The sequence below is a fragment of the Papaver somniferum genome, chromosome 7, assembly GCF_003573695.1.
Source record: "Papaver somniferum cultivar HN1 chromosome 7, ASM357369v1, whole genome shotgun sequence".
Taxonomy (NCBI): Eukaryota; Viridiplantae; Streptophyta; class Magnoliopsida; order Ranunculales; family Papaveraceae; genus Papaver; species Papaver somniferum.
In genome coordinates, this window is record NC_039364.1 from 149,012,953 (window position 1) to 149,030,080 (window position 17,128).

General features: G+C 37.6%; 1 protein-coding gene across 3 annotated transcripts; it reads left to right on the forward strand.

The window, feature by feature from the left end:
- The first annotated feature begins 11,647 nt into the window (after nucleotides 1-11,647).
- On the forward strand, nucleotides 11,648-15,915 carry LOC113298713 (DNA (cytosine-5)-methyltransferase 3B-like). 3 transcript variants are annotated; one of them, XM_026547527.1, is made up of 11 exons: nucleotides 11,648-12,007; nucleotides 12,174-12,348; nucleotides 13,207-13,450; nucleotides 13,532-13,670; nucleotides 13,942-14,030; nucleotides 14,155-14,197; nucleotides 14,440-14,496; nucleotides 14,600-14,678; nucleotides 15,017-15,076; nucleotides 15,311-15,414; nucleotides 15,505-15,915. In XM_026547527.1, the coding sequence occupies exons 2-11, from the start codon at nucleotides 12,327-12,329 to the stop codon at nucleotides 15,616-15,618; spliced, it is 951 nt and encodes a 316-aa protein (XP_026403312.1). In that variant the 5' UTR covers nucleotides 11,648-12,007; nucleotides 12,174-12,326; the 3' UTR covers nucleotides 15,619-15,915. The 3 variants fall into 3 exon arrangements, with proteins under 3 accessions (XP_026403312.1, XP_026403310.1, XP_026403311.1); XM_026547525.1 differs by having other exon boundaries at nucleotides 11,648-12,348; XM_026547526.1 differs by lacking the exon at nucleotides 15,017-15,076 and having other exon boundaries at nucleotides 11,654-12,348.
- Nucleotides 15,916-17,128: the final 1,213 nt, after the last annotated feature.

Genomic DNA, 17,128 nt, shown 5'->3' on the forward strand with positions numbered 1-17,128 from the left:
AGTGCACACATTTGGGTACGGTTAACAAACCTAGAAGTGTGCATTGTCAAGTGTGTGTAACAAGCTAAGTTTTCAATCTAACGGTCGAGAAATATTATCTTGAATCTAAATCAGGCTTTCATCTAATGGTGAATATTGAATGCTTTGTTACTAAGCTAACATTCATTACAAACCCTTATTTGAAAGACTATATAAAGGAGACATCTAGTATTGTGCAAAACTAATCCCCACACCTTACGTGTGATACTAGTTTGCATACTAGAGTCGATTCTCCTTTAACCTTTGGTTTTCTTCTTCTAAAACCAGGTTAACGACTTAAAGACTTCATTGGGATTTTGAAGCCAGACCGATAATACTTTTATCATAGTTGTGTGATATGATATTGCATCTTCTATCGTATGAGTACAATCAGATTGATTAGATTGAGATTGATATCTCCGATAGGAAAGATATAAAAAGTAATCACAAACATCTTCGTCTCATTGTTTGTGATTCGACGACATCTTGTTTCGCTACCATACGATTAATATTTTTGTGAGGTGATTGATAACTCTAGGCTGTTCTTCGGGAATATACGACCGGATTATCAGTTGGTTCCCGTTCACCTTGATTATTATCAAAAGACGGAACAAAATCTTTAGGGTTTATCTGTGGGAGACAGATTTATCCTTTGATAGACTTGTCTGTGTAAGACAGATTTGGTTATTGTCAAAGCCTACGATTTTGGATCGTAGAAACTCTTAGTTGTGGGTGAGATCAGCTAAGGGAATCAAGTGCGCAGTATCCTGCTGGGATCAGAGGCAAAGGAGCATAAATGTACCTTAGATCAGTGGGAGATTGATTGGGGTTCAATTACAGTCCAGTCCGAAGTTAGCTTGGAGTAGGCTAGTATCTGTAGCGGCTTAATACAGTGTGTGTTCAATCTGGACTAGGTCCCGGGGTTTTTCTGCATTTGCGGTTTCCTCGTTAACAAAATTTATGGTGTCTGTGTTATTTCAATTTCCGCATTATATTGTTTTATCTTTATAATTGAAATAATACAGTTTGTGCGTTTGAATCAACCAATTGGAAAGCCGACCTTTGGTTATTGATTGATATTGATTGATCCTTGGATATTGGTCTTTGGTACCATCCAAGTTATTACTTGTATTTGATAAAGACTCGCTGATTGTTATTAGCTTGAGTAAAGATCAAATCAAGAGAGAGATATTAACTCCTTGATATACTTTAACCTAGATTGAATCTGAATGTCTAGTTGATTCTCTAGCAAAGTATATTGGATTTAGTCCGTACAGATTGCTAAACGAAATATTGGGTGGTGTTGTTAAAACCCCGCTTTTTCAGGAGGCTTAGGCTTCATGAATATGGAACACTTCAATAGTTCTATGATCGCCAAAATTTGTTAGAGATTGGAGAAATACAAAGACTCTCGCTTACTATCTCATGGATGCTAAATATCTCCTTGATAAAAATGTTCTCAACATGGATACTAAAATTAAAGAGGGAGATTCTTGGATATGGAAAGGCATTCTGGAAGGCATCAACAACATTTAAGATCATAGCTATTGGAAAATTGAAAATGGCAAGAAAATCAAAATGTGGGAGGATATTTGGATTCCTACAATATCTTCTCAAGTTCCTAAGCCTGCTAATTTCCGAACTGATTATGGTTGAGCATCTTCTTCTACCTAATGGTGATTGGAATGCTCCTTTGATCAATACTTGGTTTAACACTGCTACCGCTCGGGCCATTCTTGATATTGCTCTTCACCCAGGAGAAGAGGATCAAATCCTGTGAAATCTTACTGAATCTAGAGATTTTACAGTCAAGTCTCTATACAAAGCCAAAATGGAAAATCTCTATAGTAATGATGTCCAGACCAGCAACTGGAAAGCTTTGTGAAACATGGACATTGCACCTGTAGTTCGGATTTTCTTATGGAGATGTTCCCATGGAATTCTTCCCACCAATTCCAAAACTTCTAGCATTCTTCACTATATTGATCCAATCTGCAAATTATACAATACTCCCTCCGTCCTAGTTTACTTGCCTAAATTGAGTTTTTTTTTTAGCAAAAGTGTGCCAAAAAAATTCTATGTTTCCCACTAAAAATTTCTAATTATCAAGAAAGAAACAAAAATTAGGATGTGAAAATTAGTATATTAAACAAGTAATTTGGAAGATTGATGGTGTATATAGAAGTAATTTGAATTTCTTTCAAGTTTTTGCAAAATCCAATTTAGGCAAATAAACTAAGACGAAGGGAGTAGTAGGGAGGAAACTATGATACACATGTTCCTAATTTGCTTTGCTGCTACCTCATTATGGCACTTGTTGCGTGGACCATCCCATGGAAAGTTTGATTGCAACACAAACTTCATGGACTGGTTAAATTCTTGGTTCATTTCTGGTCAACTAACACTATTAGCAACATTTATGCAACTGCCTGTTGGTACATCTGGAAGGCTAGGTGTTGTAGTTTTGAAAGTGGTAGTAAAAGTTCGTTGCTCGGACTTGTAAAGATTTAAAAATAAAAATATATACACAATATTTGTCACAATGGGCGAGAGGTACTGGGACTAATGATTCGACCAATTTTCATAACATAGGGCTCAATGATTTATTCTCAACAATAATCGCTCAAAACATAAATTATATGGACTCTTATTTTGCCAAAGTAGATTTTCAAAACATTGATTGTAAGTCCTAAGCATGATGTATCAAAACACCTAAGCCAAGCATACATCATCAAATTAAATAACAACCAATTAATTCAAATCATATTTCAATTTGAAATTAATGCAAAAGTCTTAAAAAGAATTAATGAAATTACCCCAAGTATGAAGTTTGGCCTCCTCCGTCGTCCCAGTGTTGGGCTTTAGCTCATCATAGTAAAAATGCTCACAAAATAATTATTTATTGCTCAAAAAGTGGTTTACAAATGATGAAAAGGTGTAAAACAATTGAACAGAAAAATCACAACAGAAATAACTGTTGCAAAGGCGCTGTTACAAGAAGAACGATAAATGGTAACTGCTGTTGTACGACTAACTACGACCCACGAGTGTGCGTCTTAGACACTGTTGATAAACGACTGCTGCTGCGAGTCCGTTCTTCGTGTTCTTCATCTTCATCAATGGCGGCAGCAGCAGCAGAGAGAAATCATGGTTCTCGATTCTGCAGCGTTCCTTCTCTCCTCCCAACTCTCGACACCCCTTCTAGTCGACCCATAGAGCCTATTTATACCCAACAACCTTCAAAATATCCTTGATTTAATCCCGAATATCTTCCAATATTCTTCACATCCATATTCGATGTTTCTTTCCCTGTGGACTCTGGTCACGCATTAATGGCAGATATTTCGTTTTTTCAATCTTCTAGGATTCGATATAGGTACCATATATTCCCTCTTTACTCGAGTATCTTCCACAAACCCAACAGAGAATTCGATATTCTCTCTCTGTTTCCAAAAATATTGCTATCCCCTGTTTGGATTTTGATCTTCTCTCCCGGTCATTTCAGCCCAACTTGATCGCTAAAATCATTTGCATTCGGCCTGTTTAGCCTTAACAGGCTTAACCCAATAATTTCCAGCGATTGAATCTCGCTAGAATTCCTCCAACAATCCGACCAAACTTCAACAGCGTCTGCATGTTTTCTTCCCGCCAAATTCATTTTTTTGAATCGTGAATATGGTGTCCCCTTAGCAAACAGTGGTGTCCCCTTAGCAATTTGGGTGGAAATATCATTTTTGGGGTGTAAATAGCCATGGGGTGCCCTTATCCAACCAAAGGGGTGCCTTTAGCAATTCTTCCGGGATATTTTCCGCACTTTTTCGGGGTTCCTCCGGGACATTTCCAGGGTACTTCCGGTACACCTCAACGGAGCTCCGGACGCCGCATCTTTAGCCAATTTCGCCACAAAACTTTATTTTTCCAAAAACTCCTACAAATAAATAAAACAACATAGTAAGTACAAAAATGGGTACTAACAATGTATACAATTGGGCTATATTAGACACATAAATGCGACTATCAAATACCCCCAAACTTATTATTTGCTAGTCCTCGAGCAAATTTTATTCTTGAAAAGTGACCGAGTTAATCTCGGGTGGGTTTATCAGAGGTGTACCCACAAAAACCAATACTCCAGACCCTAGCTATCTACGCAGAACCTTCGAAAGCACTAAAGAACCTCCTTGGTTGGCATACAATTATTGACTCTAAGAGGAAGAACCCTGATGCGAAATTCCAATTGCTGTATACGAGTTTGCACTCAAGCATACTAAAATTCATATAAGTGACAGAGCTCTACTAAGATAGTTTCACGATGGACATCATACTCGGAGTCAGACTAATCACATGAAAAGATTAAGAAGATGGAAAAAGAAAAATGTAGATGGTTGAAAAGTGAACGGTGTTTCCCGTATCTGTCTGAAGGCCTCTGCCAAGATGAACCTAACCTAAATGACTAAGATACCGGTCTGACTAATATTAACACACTGGCATATACAAGGGAACCAGTGGTCAATAACTTAAATCTAGATCAACAAACTGGCAAATACAAGGGAACCAACAGCTGACTACACATAACAATAACCATTTTTTTTTTTAACTTAACGGCATGAATAGATCTTTTGGATCCAAGCGCATGCTTCTTGTCAGCAGATTACACGATAGTTCCCACGGGTCCTGCATTCCACGCTTGCTTAGGCGACGGAAACAGGGAGAACACACGCATATTGCTATCCAAGTGTTAATACTTATTCCGTTTGGTCTAACTGGTCCGGTCTAAATTTTTTTTTTTTTTTTTTTTTTTTTTTGAAAAGGTAACTCAGTCACTCTATTTCACCCTAACAAAGGCAACAACTTGAATCGTGTGCCCCACCAAATCACTTGAAACAAAAGAAAACTAAAAATAGAAAGTGAAAAGGACTCGACAAGATATGGCGAAACTATCATGTTATTTCTAACACCTGAGCTCTGTGCTTTTATGAATAGACTCTATAGATGTTTCCATCTAGTCAGATTGGTTCCTCAACTCCTAAAACAAAAATGTTTCCATCCACTTAGATTGGTTAGTGCTATCCTTAATAGGCGTAAATTTCTAGGCTCTGGAGTTTATTTATTGCAACTAAAAGATTTTCCCATACCCCCAAACTTAAATCTAACATTGTCCTCAATGTTTTAAATATGAAACTAAAAGCATGAACAAGGAGAAACTGTTACCATTTGAAGCGAAAGAGTTAAGGAAAGATATTACCGTGTTGCATGAGCATGGGATACCTCCCAAGAAGTGCTAAGTTTAAAGTCTTAAGCCAGACTTAGAAAAGGATTGGTCAACTCGAACCATAAAGTAACAGTCGAAATAACTGTGGGTCTTCAAAATCAAAAAGAGCCGACCATAGGAAACTGCAGTGAACCAAGAAAATGGACAAGAAAAGCATGCCCTTACCTAGTTTCCTGATTAAGATATTTATATCTAATTGTGGTTCAGGTTCAGGTTCTATGAAAGGGTCTAAATAAAAAAAATTCCTTGGATGCATTTCCTCATAGATTGGATCCAAATTACTAGGTCCTAGAGTCTGGAAAAACTCAAATAAGAACTTAGAATCACAAAATAATAATAACCTAAATAACTGAGGATACTCTAAGTCAATCAGGTTTGACTTACAAAATTGACCGCAGTGAGAGTAGTGGTTATTCTTAAGAAAATGTATCGATTCTAATTTCCTAAGGCATTTAGGTTTAGTCTCACAACTTAATATTCGACACATTTGGAATATAAACGTTCCCATAGTTGGAAGAAAACTATTTGGTGGGAAAACAAAGTCAATCTGGGGATCATAGCCTGGGCAAACCACATCAACCAGAGGATGGGTTTCTAACGACTGAACTTCTTCCTGGACATCATTAGGTTCGGGAAAACGAGCATGAAGGTAATCTTGTAAAATGGTTGAGGCACATATGTCAAGTCCCAAGTGAGGGACCTTTCTAAGAGTTAAAGGTAAGCACTAGGAAGGTGATAATCACCCCCAAACTTAGAGTTTTCAGTGTCTCTAGCTAGACTAGTCACAATCTCCCTAATTTCTGGATCATTAGATTCTTGAAAATGGTCAATTGATTCTTCTAAGTTATTATCAGGTGGTGCATCATTACTCATATTTAAAATCTCTACGAGTTCATGTTCTTCTTCTAAGACTAATGTTTCTAAATCGCTAGACTCTAAAACAATATTCTCAGAATAAACTCGTTCCTCTAGACCATTATCGGCTTCGTAACCCTCGTCTAAAACTGTGGTATCTCTAGTCAAATCCTCGTCCTTTTGAATAGGTGAATAATTATTAAAATTATTTGGATTTGAACTAGAAATAACATTATCATTGTAAGGCTCAATTCGAGAAACAAATTCCTGATTACTTTGCCTACATATTTCAGATTCTTCATCATCACTATCCTCATCATCATGATACAATTTTTGAAATTCAAGAATTCTCAATCTTTGTTCCAAACTACATGGTCTATGTTTATAATATTTCTCATAGATCGTTAGAGGTGATTCCTCAATAAAAGTTGGAGTATCCATATATCGCTGCCCACGCATATATTCACCAAGAGTCATTTCCGAAGACGTCTCTTGATAACGAGAATTTCTAGACATATATTCTCGCAACGTCATCGCAGGTGGCGTCTCCTCAAAAGGATTCATCACCGAAGAAATATAAACTACAGAGGGATTCTATACAATCACAAACAAGGCCGACTCGACTCCACCAAAGCAAACCTAGAGATTACTAGCAAACAAAAAGCATGATGGCTCCACTTAGATTTTTTTCTAGACCAGCTTCTATCTTTCGAAAGGGAATTCGTTGCAATTTGAGCAAACCCCTCTGGAATCAATCCGAGTCAAAGTAAGTTGAATTGAGGCGAGGGAAGCTCAGTGGAGCTTTGATACCCAAGGCCTCACCGCTATCACAAGGCGGCGCAGTCACGCATTCAACTCACAGAAACCATCATGAACTTTGGAGTGTGCTTAAAGAGCAACCAATATTTTTCGAACGAGTTTCCTATTAAGCTCGTTACCCTATCGGTCTCGTTCTATTCCAAATTTTAAGCTTGGGTTCGCGTTAGGTTTCGTTTTCCTAAGGCGGGCAAGAAGGGAGCGGTGATTAAATCCGAACCCTTATCTTGTATTGGCCAGGCCTTGCCCTTTACTAGGAATTTAAAAACAGTCCAAATTCGTCCTCAATCAATGAATCACCTTAAGGAATACAGTAAATCGCTTACAGGAGATTCGCGAGTGTTTCGATGGACTTACCTCCCGTACCAGACGGGGGATGAACCGTTGTCGTCGACTCGGGCCACGACTCCTATGTCGTGTGCGAACCCGAGGGGCATAGACGATATAGTAATCGTCGTCCTTCCCTGCACACAGTTTATATAATTTTTTTTATTTTTTTTTTGTGTTTAATAATACCCTTCCGTAGGGTTAAAAAAATAAAGTCCAATTGTTTAAAGTCCAAAGTCCAAAATAAATAAAAAAAAAATTACAGTTTTCCTCACACACTCTAAAAAAATTAAAAATTAAAAATTAAATCCTAAAATTGTCCTTTTTTTTCTTCTCTTTTCGCTTTTCGCTTTAAGATTTTTCCTCTCCAAGTCCTTAGTTTTCACTTTGAACCTGCAAAATAAAGACAAAAAAAAACGTAAAAAGGAACAAACAATTCTAAAAAAAATAAAAAAAATAAACCTAAAAAAAAAATAAAAGTTTTCAATCTATATACAAGTCTGCGTCGGCGGCGCCATTTTGTTGTAGTTTTGAAAGTGGTAGTAAAAGTTCGTTGCTCGGACTTGTAAAGATTTAAAAATAAAAATATATACACAATATTTGTCACAATGGGCGAGAGGTACTAGGACTAATGATTCGGCCAATTTTCATAACATAAGGCTCAATGATTTATTCTCAACAATAATCGCTCAAAACATAAATTATATGGACTCTTATTTTGCCAAAGTAGATTTTCAAAACATTGATTGTAAGTCCTAAGCATGATGTATCAAAACACCTAAGCCAAGCATACATCATCAAATTAAATAACAACCAATTAATTCAAATCATATTTCAATTTTAAATTAATGCAAAAGTCTTAAAAAGAATTAATGAAATTACCCCAAGTATGAAGTTTGGCCTCCTCCGTCGTCCCAGTGTTGGGCTTTAGCTCATCATAGTAAAAATTCTCTCAAAATAATTATTTATTGCTCAAAAAGTGGTTTACAAATGATGAAAAGGTGTAAAACAATTGAACAGAAAAATCGCAACAGAAATAACTGTTGCAAAGGCGTTGTTCAGCTGTTACAAGAAGAACGATAAATGGTAACTGCTGTTGTACGACTAACTACGACCCACGAGTGTGCGTCTTAGACACTGTTGATAAACGACTGCTGCTGCGAGTCCGTTCTTCGTATTCTTCATCTTCATCAATGGCGGCAGCAGCAGCAGAGAGAAATCATGGTTCTCGATTCTGCAGCGTTCCTTCTCTCCTCCCAACTCTCGACACCCCTTCTAGTCGACCCATAGAGCCTATTTATACCCAACAACCTTCAAAATATCCTTGATTTAATCCCGAATATCTTCCAATATTCTTCACATCCATATTCGATGTTTCTTTCCCTGTGGACTCTGGTCACGCATTAATGGCAGATATTTCGTTTTTTCAATCTTCTAGGATTCGATATAGGTACCATATATTCCCTCTTTACTCGAGTATCTTCCACAAACCCAACAGAGAATTCGATATTCTCTCTCTGTTTCCAAAAATATTGCTATCCCCTGTTTGGATTTTGATCTTCTCTCCCGGTCATTTCAGCCCAACTTGATCGCTAAAATCATTTGCATTCGGCCTGTTTAGCCTTAACAGGCTTAACCCAATAATTTCCAGCGATTGAATCTCGCTAGAATTCCTCCAACAATCCGACCAAACTTCAACAGCGTCTGCATGTTTTCTTCCCGCCAAATTCATTTTTTTGAATCGTGAATATGTATCAGCAGCACTCGAGGCTAGAACCATTTTGTGCATTGTGGAAAACAAGAATTGTCTTCGCTTATTCAAACGGCCCGGCCCACTGATGACTAAAGAGAAATTGGAGACGTGGTTTCTTCTGTACCACATTTGTTGGTCGAGTTCAATATGAGATATGGAGAGAGTAACTGCGTGAGATGGGGTTCATCACCTCTTCCAACATCAGCAACATCAGGTTCATGCAGACGGAGTTCAAGTTCTTCTTATTTGAACTGTCGACCAGCAACATCATTGCTTGAGGTGTTGTTGGTTTCAATATCTATAAAGTGGACTCCTTAGCTGAATAATTGCATCCGAGTGGTATTTTCTATTATCTGCAATGGGTCTGACCTAAACTTGGATAAAGAAGACTTGTTATAGTGATGCGACTAAAGACGAGAATTGGTTGGTCAAGACACAGATGGTGGTTTGTATGATGGCTGGATTATTATTGCAGGTGGTGATTGAAGTGGTTTCTGGATTGATCTTGCTGCTGGTTTGAATGATATGGAATTGACCATTTAACATGAATGATGGTGTTGTTCCGTGCTGTTCGGGTAAACTTGCAGAAGAATCTGGAGAAATGAAGGAGAAAGAAGTACGCTCAATGGCTGGTGATGATTGTCTCGTCAATCCGAAACGATGAGCGGATCTAGGTGATGCTGCGATGGTTCTTAGGGACACAAGAGTATTACTCCGACTCAGTTTAGTATACAGGCAGCGAAATAAGGTTGACAGGGAGAGGCCGGCTGCAGACTGCAGTTGAATTTGAGAATGAAGTGAGGTTGTGCTGGCTGTATTTGGGGTCAGTGGAGATGGAGTTCATGTTACTCTCCCAATTTCAGAATCCTAGAGGCTACAGAGAAGACGAGATGAATTGGAGTTCGATGGATTTGAGGCTATTGATGTGGCTGGTTGTCGTGAATGAGTTGCTATCTTGGCTGGTGGGTTGCTTCTCGTGTTCTGGAAGACAAGATGCATGCGAAGTTGATGTTCCAGCTGAAGTCGAGAACGACTGGGTGCTTGGTTGAACTGATCGAACTAGAAGAAGGTCAGCATGCAGTCGGTGGGGTGACGATATCTTTGCAGCTGGTAACTTGGGGCAATTTTGTGTCATGAAAATGAGGCAGAGAAGGGAATGGACTTGCATGTCGCTGAATTAGAGGCTCTGAAGACAAGACTGAGGGTCCTCTGCAGCTTGGTCGTGAATCACAGTGACAGTTCCGCAGAGGGACAAGGATCTGGTGATGCTACTGATGGTCAGCGACTAAGATATGGGGCTTTGCATGGGATTATTGGCAGTTCTGTGGAGATCGTTAGCAACATATTATGTTGTTCGGAGTTAAGAAGGGTGTCGTGCTTGGACGGACAAAAATTAAGAGCTGCTGGTACTGGTCGAGAAGGTTCAAGTCATAAGATACTTGGTCGTGGTTGAACTGGCAGAGGGGTTGTGGTCGTTATTGATGAGAGTTCGGATTTGGAGTGTGAGAGTTGGTACTGGACTGGGCTTTGGAAATATCTGCTAAGCCTTATTTCCTCGACAGAACCTATCTATTTAGGGATCGGGAAGAACAAAATTGAGGAGAAGCCGGCTATTGGAGCCGCAACTGAAGAGCAGAGAAGAAGAGGAGGCGGCCGCATAAGTTTTTTGGAGCATAAGAAAAAGAGACGACACAGAGGATTTTGGTTTGATCGTTTTTCTTTTGATTATTATTTTTATGGGTTTTAAGAAATCCATTTCTATGTATTGCTATATTTTATAACTAGGGTTTTTATGGTTTGAGACTACATGGGTATTAGGCTACTTTAAATTGAATAATATAGGAAAAGACCATTATGATTTGGTTAGATTAATTCTCGAACATTGTTTATTGATTTATTGAAAAATGAGTTGTTGCTTCACCGGTTTTAAAAATCTATGTGCTTAATTGATAGTTTTACGAATATGTTTGTCTTATTATTTGATGATCCATGCTTGGTCAATTTCTTTGATGGGTTATACTTAGAAAAGCCAAATAATATTTGTGAACCTGTATTTAGTTTCGTATAATTTTCTTGCTAACGCAATTTGATAGTGCTTGCTTGGGTTTAGTCTTTTGATGTGCCATGCTTAGGGTGTCCCAGCGATATTTGCGACTCTAATACATATAATAGGTGAAGTCGATAGAACGAACAATAAACATATATTCATAATTATGTTTTATTTATGTAATTAAATAGAGATAGTAGTGGATACCATGAAACCCTGGTTACCGACTTTTCTTTGCGATTCATTTTATTAGTTTACTTTAATTTTATTATTCATTTTCAATTCTAAAAATCCAAAAATATTGTTTTGTGTTAGTTTTATTAGAAATATTGATTATATTATTTCCACCGCTCCCTGTGGGTTCGACCCGTACTTGCCTTTGTCTACTAGTTAGACACCGTACGATTGCGATTATCAAATAGGCATCTCCGGATCCGATCACTATGCCATCATCCAGTTCAAGGCAGAGTCCACCTCAGTTACCATGAAAAAAGTAGAAGAAAAGAAATGCTGACCATAGACCTCAAAATTTGGATTCCTTCAAATTAGCTATGAACTGTAAGAACTTTATTCATAGGAGTAGTGATACTTCGATAACCACTAGGTTTTTCTAGAAAAAAGAAAAGAAAAAAAAGAAAAAGGGGAAAAAAGGGATATACTCAAAAATAATAATCTTTCGATTTTAAAAGTAAAATTCAGAAATTAGATTGCAAAATTAAATTTAAGAACTCTTTTTCGTGAAGCGAATTTCTTTTTCCTTTCTGATGCACACCATCTATAGGAAACGAACACAATCCAAACAGACCCTGAGGCATATTATTAGTGTGAAAATTTTATTAGTTAGTCTGTAGAGAGAAAAGAAAAGGAAAAGAGTGGAGTAAGAAAACGTGGCCCATCCTTCGAACAATTCTCAAAGTTGGTAAGTAATGGATCATATATTTGGTTGAATCAAAACACAAAACCTGCTGTCCGATTCACTCCTATTCCTCTGTTATTAGGTTTTTGTTTCTATCCTTTTCCTCCTCCTTTCGAATCCCTAATTTCAATCTGTGTAATTCATTCTTTCAATGTCGATAATTCGAAAGAAGAAGAGATTGCCAGACAAATCACAACAAAAACAAATCTGTATATCAAAGTTTTGTCAACAACCAAGAAGTCGTCGTGGTTCTAAACCTAGAACTGATTTCTCTCTTTTCATATCCTCTGCTGCTTCTTCATCATCATCTTCATCCTCTTCAATGCTGCATCATCTTCATCCAGGTTTGATTAAATTTAGTTTCTTGATTTTGATTTGGGTTCTTTGAATTTGTATTTTTTTTTCTGTCTTCGTTTTTTTTGCTTAGTCTAACCGTGAGCTGAGTTGTTTCATCAAATTTTTGATTGCATTGACTAATAAATATCTAAAACATCTAGGAAGTTTACTCCTTTTTTATATAATTTTCACGAAATTCAAATTAGGGGTAGAAAAGGAGGAATGGAATTGGATTAAAATCACTGGTAATTGCTTATATGTATATCTCTGTTTTTTATCAAGGGAATCGGGTTAACAGTAATCAGAAAAAAAAAAAAAAAAAAAAAAAAAAAAAAAAAAGGTAGAAAAGTGTAATTGAAGTGTGATTGAGAGAAGAAGGAAACTGATTTATATATTTGTTGTTGTAGTGGATAGTGTCTAGTAGTGTTCAGTTCAGTTTGTAGATCATAAATAATAAAACTTTTAATGCTTAGTTAAAGATTAATAAGGATAAATCGGTGATTGATAAACAATGTACTACCTTGCTCTAAGCATCCTGAAGGATTAATTCTCTCAAAAATATTCTTGCACACCCATTATTCCACCTGTTTAGGACTTCAATCATATTAGGAAAGTGGTGTGAGTTGCATTTTCTGACATGATAGATAGAGTTGGGTGAACTTATCAGTGATGCTAGACACACCGAAGATTTATCCCAAAAGGGAATCGAACGGATAGCACAATGGGTTCTGAGCATTGGGATTGGTAAGGGCAGGAGTAGGCCCCGCTGCTTGTGTCTGTCGGTGGAAGTTTCGGTGAAAAACTGAAGTCAATCTAGAGTTATTCGAACTTTATAGCTCATTATCTCCTACTATGAATTACAACAGGTGCAACTTCAGAGTGCTCAAGATACGGAAATGGTCAATCTCAGGTTGCAACGTCTAACTTGGGACAAAATTGTCAAGCAGTTTTCTGTAGACGTAAAAAGGAAATGCCTAGTTTCCCTCTTGTTCAATGCAGTGTGATCGAGTTCGTAGGAGAGGAAAAAAATCCCTCTGATTCAATCAGCAAACAAATTCCTCAAACGGAGTCGGTCGCACAGGATATGATTCTGGAAAACTTTGATGATGGGTTCGTGGCTCTCTTTTTACGTCTGATTTGTCTCTATACTATACTAAACCAAGACTAACTTAACTACTTCTGCAAAAGCAGAGATCTCCAGGGAAGTGTTACTGCCGGTGAGCTGGCTTCAAGGCCCAATAGGTTGACTTGCACTAGCACTGATGTTGGGATGGCTGCAGGTAGCATTGTATGGGCTAAAACTGCTTATGAGATGTGGTGGCCTGCAAAGGTAGGTTGACTTGCACTAGCTCGCAGGATTGTTTGGTATTGGAAGTTATTTTGCATTTTCTTATCTGACAAGGGGGAAAGATTTTGATGGGTTGCATGAGAAAGGTGAAACCCCCTCCACTGATGCGCCTGTGTATATCAGCTCTTCAATTTGGACCCTCCCTCCCTTGTGTACTTTACATCAACTATGGCGAGAGTTGAGGAGTTCTAAAAACAAAGTGTGAGCTCCATGAATTATATAACATAGTTCCTCCCCCCTTTAATATCTTCAGGTTATGGAAGGAAAAACAACTGCTGGTGTTTCAAGTGATCAAGGGATCGATGGACTTGTTCAAGTACAATATTTTGGGAACCACGAAATGTAATTCCCCTAACTCCGTTCGTTACCAAAATTAAATGTTTTTAATACCACTATGGATAAACCATTTCTTCGTTAACCTAACCTATTTATGGAGGAACCTGAACTTATGAACTGTTTCTTTCAGCGCTTGGCTAACTCCAGACAGAAGCATTTCCCTATTTGATGAAGTGAGTATGAATGGTTCATCTTGGGTGATACACATATAGAACTCATATTTGGATTATCTAATAATGCAAGTAATCATACTGTTAAAGTTGTCAGTAGGTGCACTCCTTTATCTAATTTTATTGCCTTTCGAAACTTTGCTGGTCTTTGGACAATCACACTTAACCTTGCTTTCTCACACTGTTCTGTCACACTATATTTTCTTCTATCATTAGCTGATACTCGGGTTTTTTTTTCCATCCAGTGCTTTAAAGAAAGGAGTTCTAATCCTCTGGAAGCCTTTCAAGATGCTTTTAAACAGGTATAACAGTCCTCTCCTGATCTTGCAACTCAGTAATTGATTAATGTATCTGTTCCCCCAAATGATGTTTGGTCTTAAATTGATGTTTCCGTATTAAATTCAGGCCCTGTATTGCAAAGAGCAGTTAAGCTCTTGCAGGGAGAGGGATGGAGTTAGGAACTCAAGTCAAGAGCAGCCTTCTGGTATGTTATTGCAGCTTACTTGCATTTAATACTGTGTAGTGAGCTTAATTAGGACAGGAGCAATTATAAGGAGATCGTGGTAATATAATCAAATTTAGCTTGGCCCTAGATGAACTCTTTAACTGACCTATCCCGTCAAGTAGCTCCCTAGTTATTGCCTTCTTAACGCTTATACTATAAGAAACAAGGATCCAGGTAACATTTCAATCTAGACTTGTGCATCTATGAGAATCTAGAGAAAGTATGACGAAGATGAGTTGTGCATCTTTTGATGAATCCTGAAGATAATTAAGTGCTTAAATCTCAGTTCGTTGTTTTTATATTTATGGTTATGCCAGCAACAAGTTTGCACGGAATTTCATTTTCATCCAGAAGTAGAAGCTTTATGCAAGTTAAAGGTAGAAATGTTAGACTTCAGCTCAAGTGTGATTGTTTGTGTAGTTCCTTCACATTTGATAATATGACATATAAGTTCCTTTAGATTTTCATGTTGCTGAAAATGAAGTTGGTGAATTTGGGCATTTTAAATTTGCTGTAATGAGTTATAAGGACCTTGACCTTTCGATGACATCACTACCTATACTTCTATCTTAATTCTGTAATTTAATATCAGTCTTCCGCTTGCTTTCTAGTTGCACCATTAGATAAGTGCATAGAGCCTAGTTCAAGCAGAACAGAGGATTCACTCGAGAAAAGGAGGGGTAAAAGAAAACGAAAACCAAAAGTTCTTTTCGAGGTAAGCCATCATTCACGTAATTATAAGTTAATTTCATACTTTGTTTAGCTAGCAGCATTAGTGAATTTTCACGGGTGATTCTTGTTGCAGAATGTGACTTTTCAAACCAAATCAGTAAAGAAAGTGAGACGATTTAGAATAATGCGGTCCCTTGGTCTCACAGCTCCAATTGGATCTCCCTTTTCTCCCACTTACCAGTGGTAAATATTAGATAATGATGTAGAGTCTTATATTTCTCCCATTTTATGTATTTGTCTTAGCCTATTTGAATTGTCATAGTTCAATTCATTCTTGTGAGGAATCCCGTATTATTTTTTTTTTCCTCTCTCTCGCTTCCCTTTTAGTTTTTGAAGAAATTTGATCATGTTAACATTAAGCCTTACTCGGCAAGTATCTGCTCTTCTTGATCGTCTGCGTACACGCACATAACACGTAGCAGATCCGCATACTAATGTATATATTTTGGTCTTACCCAGAAAATAAAAGAAATTTACTAATGCATTTCAAGGCAATGTACTATGAAGTGTGTGGTTCATGCAGTCATGATACCATATTCTAACAAGCCTCCATTTTCTTGTTTTTCTGTGTGGGGGTGGGGACCTACCTAATCTAGCATTCAGTGTGCATGGCATGACCATTTAGTGCTGGCCATTATACATATAATACTGCACATTTAGCATCATTTGTCTCTCTCTATTTGACTACCTAACCTGTTTCGGGCAAGTTTATTATTGTTAAACTTGCCAGCTGAGCTAGATCAAGAAGTTGTTCATCTTTTCTGTTTTTTCTGTTTTGGAGCTTAGTGAATTGTTATATTGGGGCATCTACGATATGGCTCCTCTGAGTCTGCGATCTAAAAATCCAATCAAAATCTTGTATAGTGGGACTCAAATTTCAGCAATCCAAGGTTCCTCTCAAAATCTCGTAACATGGGATTCAAATCTCAATGCATTGGCACTTCGTCTATGTATTCACACCAGCTGAAAATTAAATTCCAGACAAAGGCCGGCTTCAGAAGAAAACCAGCAACTAGGTAATTGCTGAATACCGGTATCCTAGTAACTAATTTAGTAATTTGAACATCCAACACTTCATCTGTCGATGACTTTGATCCCACCACAGAATCTGAATACGTGGATCCCGTAATGGATGTCCTTCCTAATACAGTAAACTGATTGAGAATCTAGAAAATGATGTTGATGATAGTCCTTTTCTTCCTTCTTTTTGTTTGCTCGGTCGAGTTTGATGATGATGTAAGTGATGATTTCATTTGCACCAATTTGACTTGGTTGTGCTGAGCGCCCGTGGATGCTTACTCATTCCTACTTAATACTTGCACACTGCACTACCTTCATGGAAGAAAACGAAATCTCAAACAAAAACTGTCATACTCGCGGTGTCCAATAGCTGCATCCATTGTAATTAATGAGAATCATTTCCAGATACGATATTTTCTAGTATCTAATAAAATATTGTTTTCATGATAGTACAAGGAAAACCGTAACCATTTTTTACATTTGAATGTTCTAAATGGCATGAGCCATGGGGGCACGCCAAAGCTTATTGATTGGTACGTGTAACGATGTTGAAAATTAACAGTAATCAACTAAGTTTTTTAAGATTAAGAACTTTCTATGACTGATTTCTCATTGCTTAATTAATTAACTATTGAGTTGCTTGTGGTCCGAGCGTGACAGTAGTGACGGTCAGAGGT

Bases quoted from the DNA above. Each gene is read 5' to 3' on its own strand.
- LOC113298713 (XM_026547525.1), top strand. From the start codon at position 12,156: ATGTCGATAATTCGAAAGAAGAAGAGATTGCCAGACAAATCACAACAA. The intron at 14,031-14,154 runs GTAATTCCCCTA...TGTTTCTTTCAG, and splicing joins TATTTTGGGAACCACGAAAT to CGCTTGGCTAACTCCAGACA. The intron at 14,198-14,439 runs GTGAGTATGAAT...TTTTCCATCCAG, and splicing joins GCATTTCCCTATTTGATGAA to TGCTTTAAAGAAAGGAGTTC.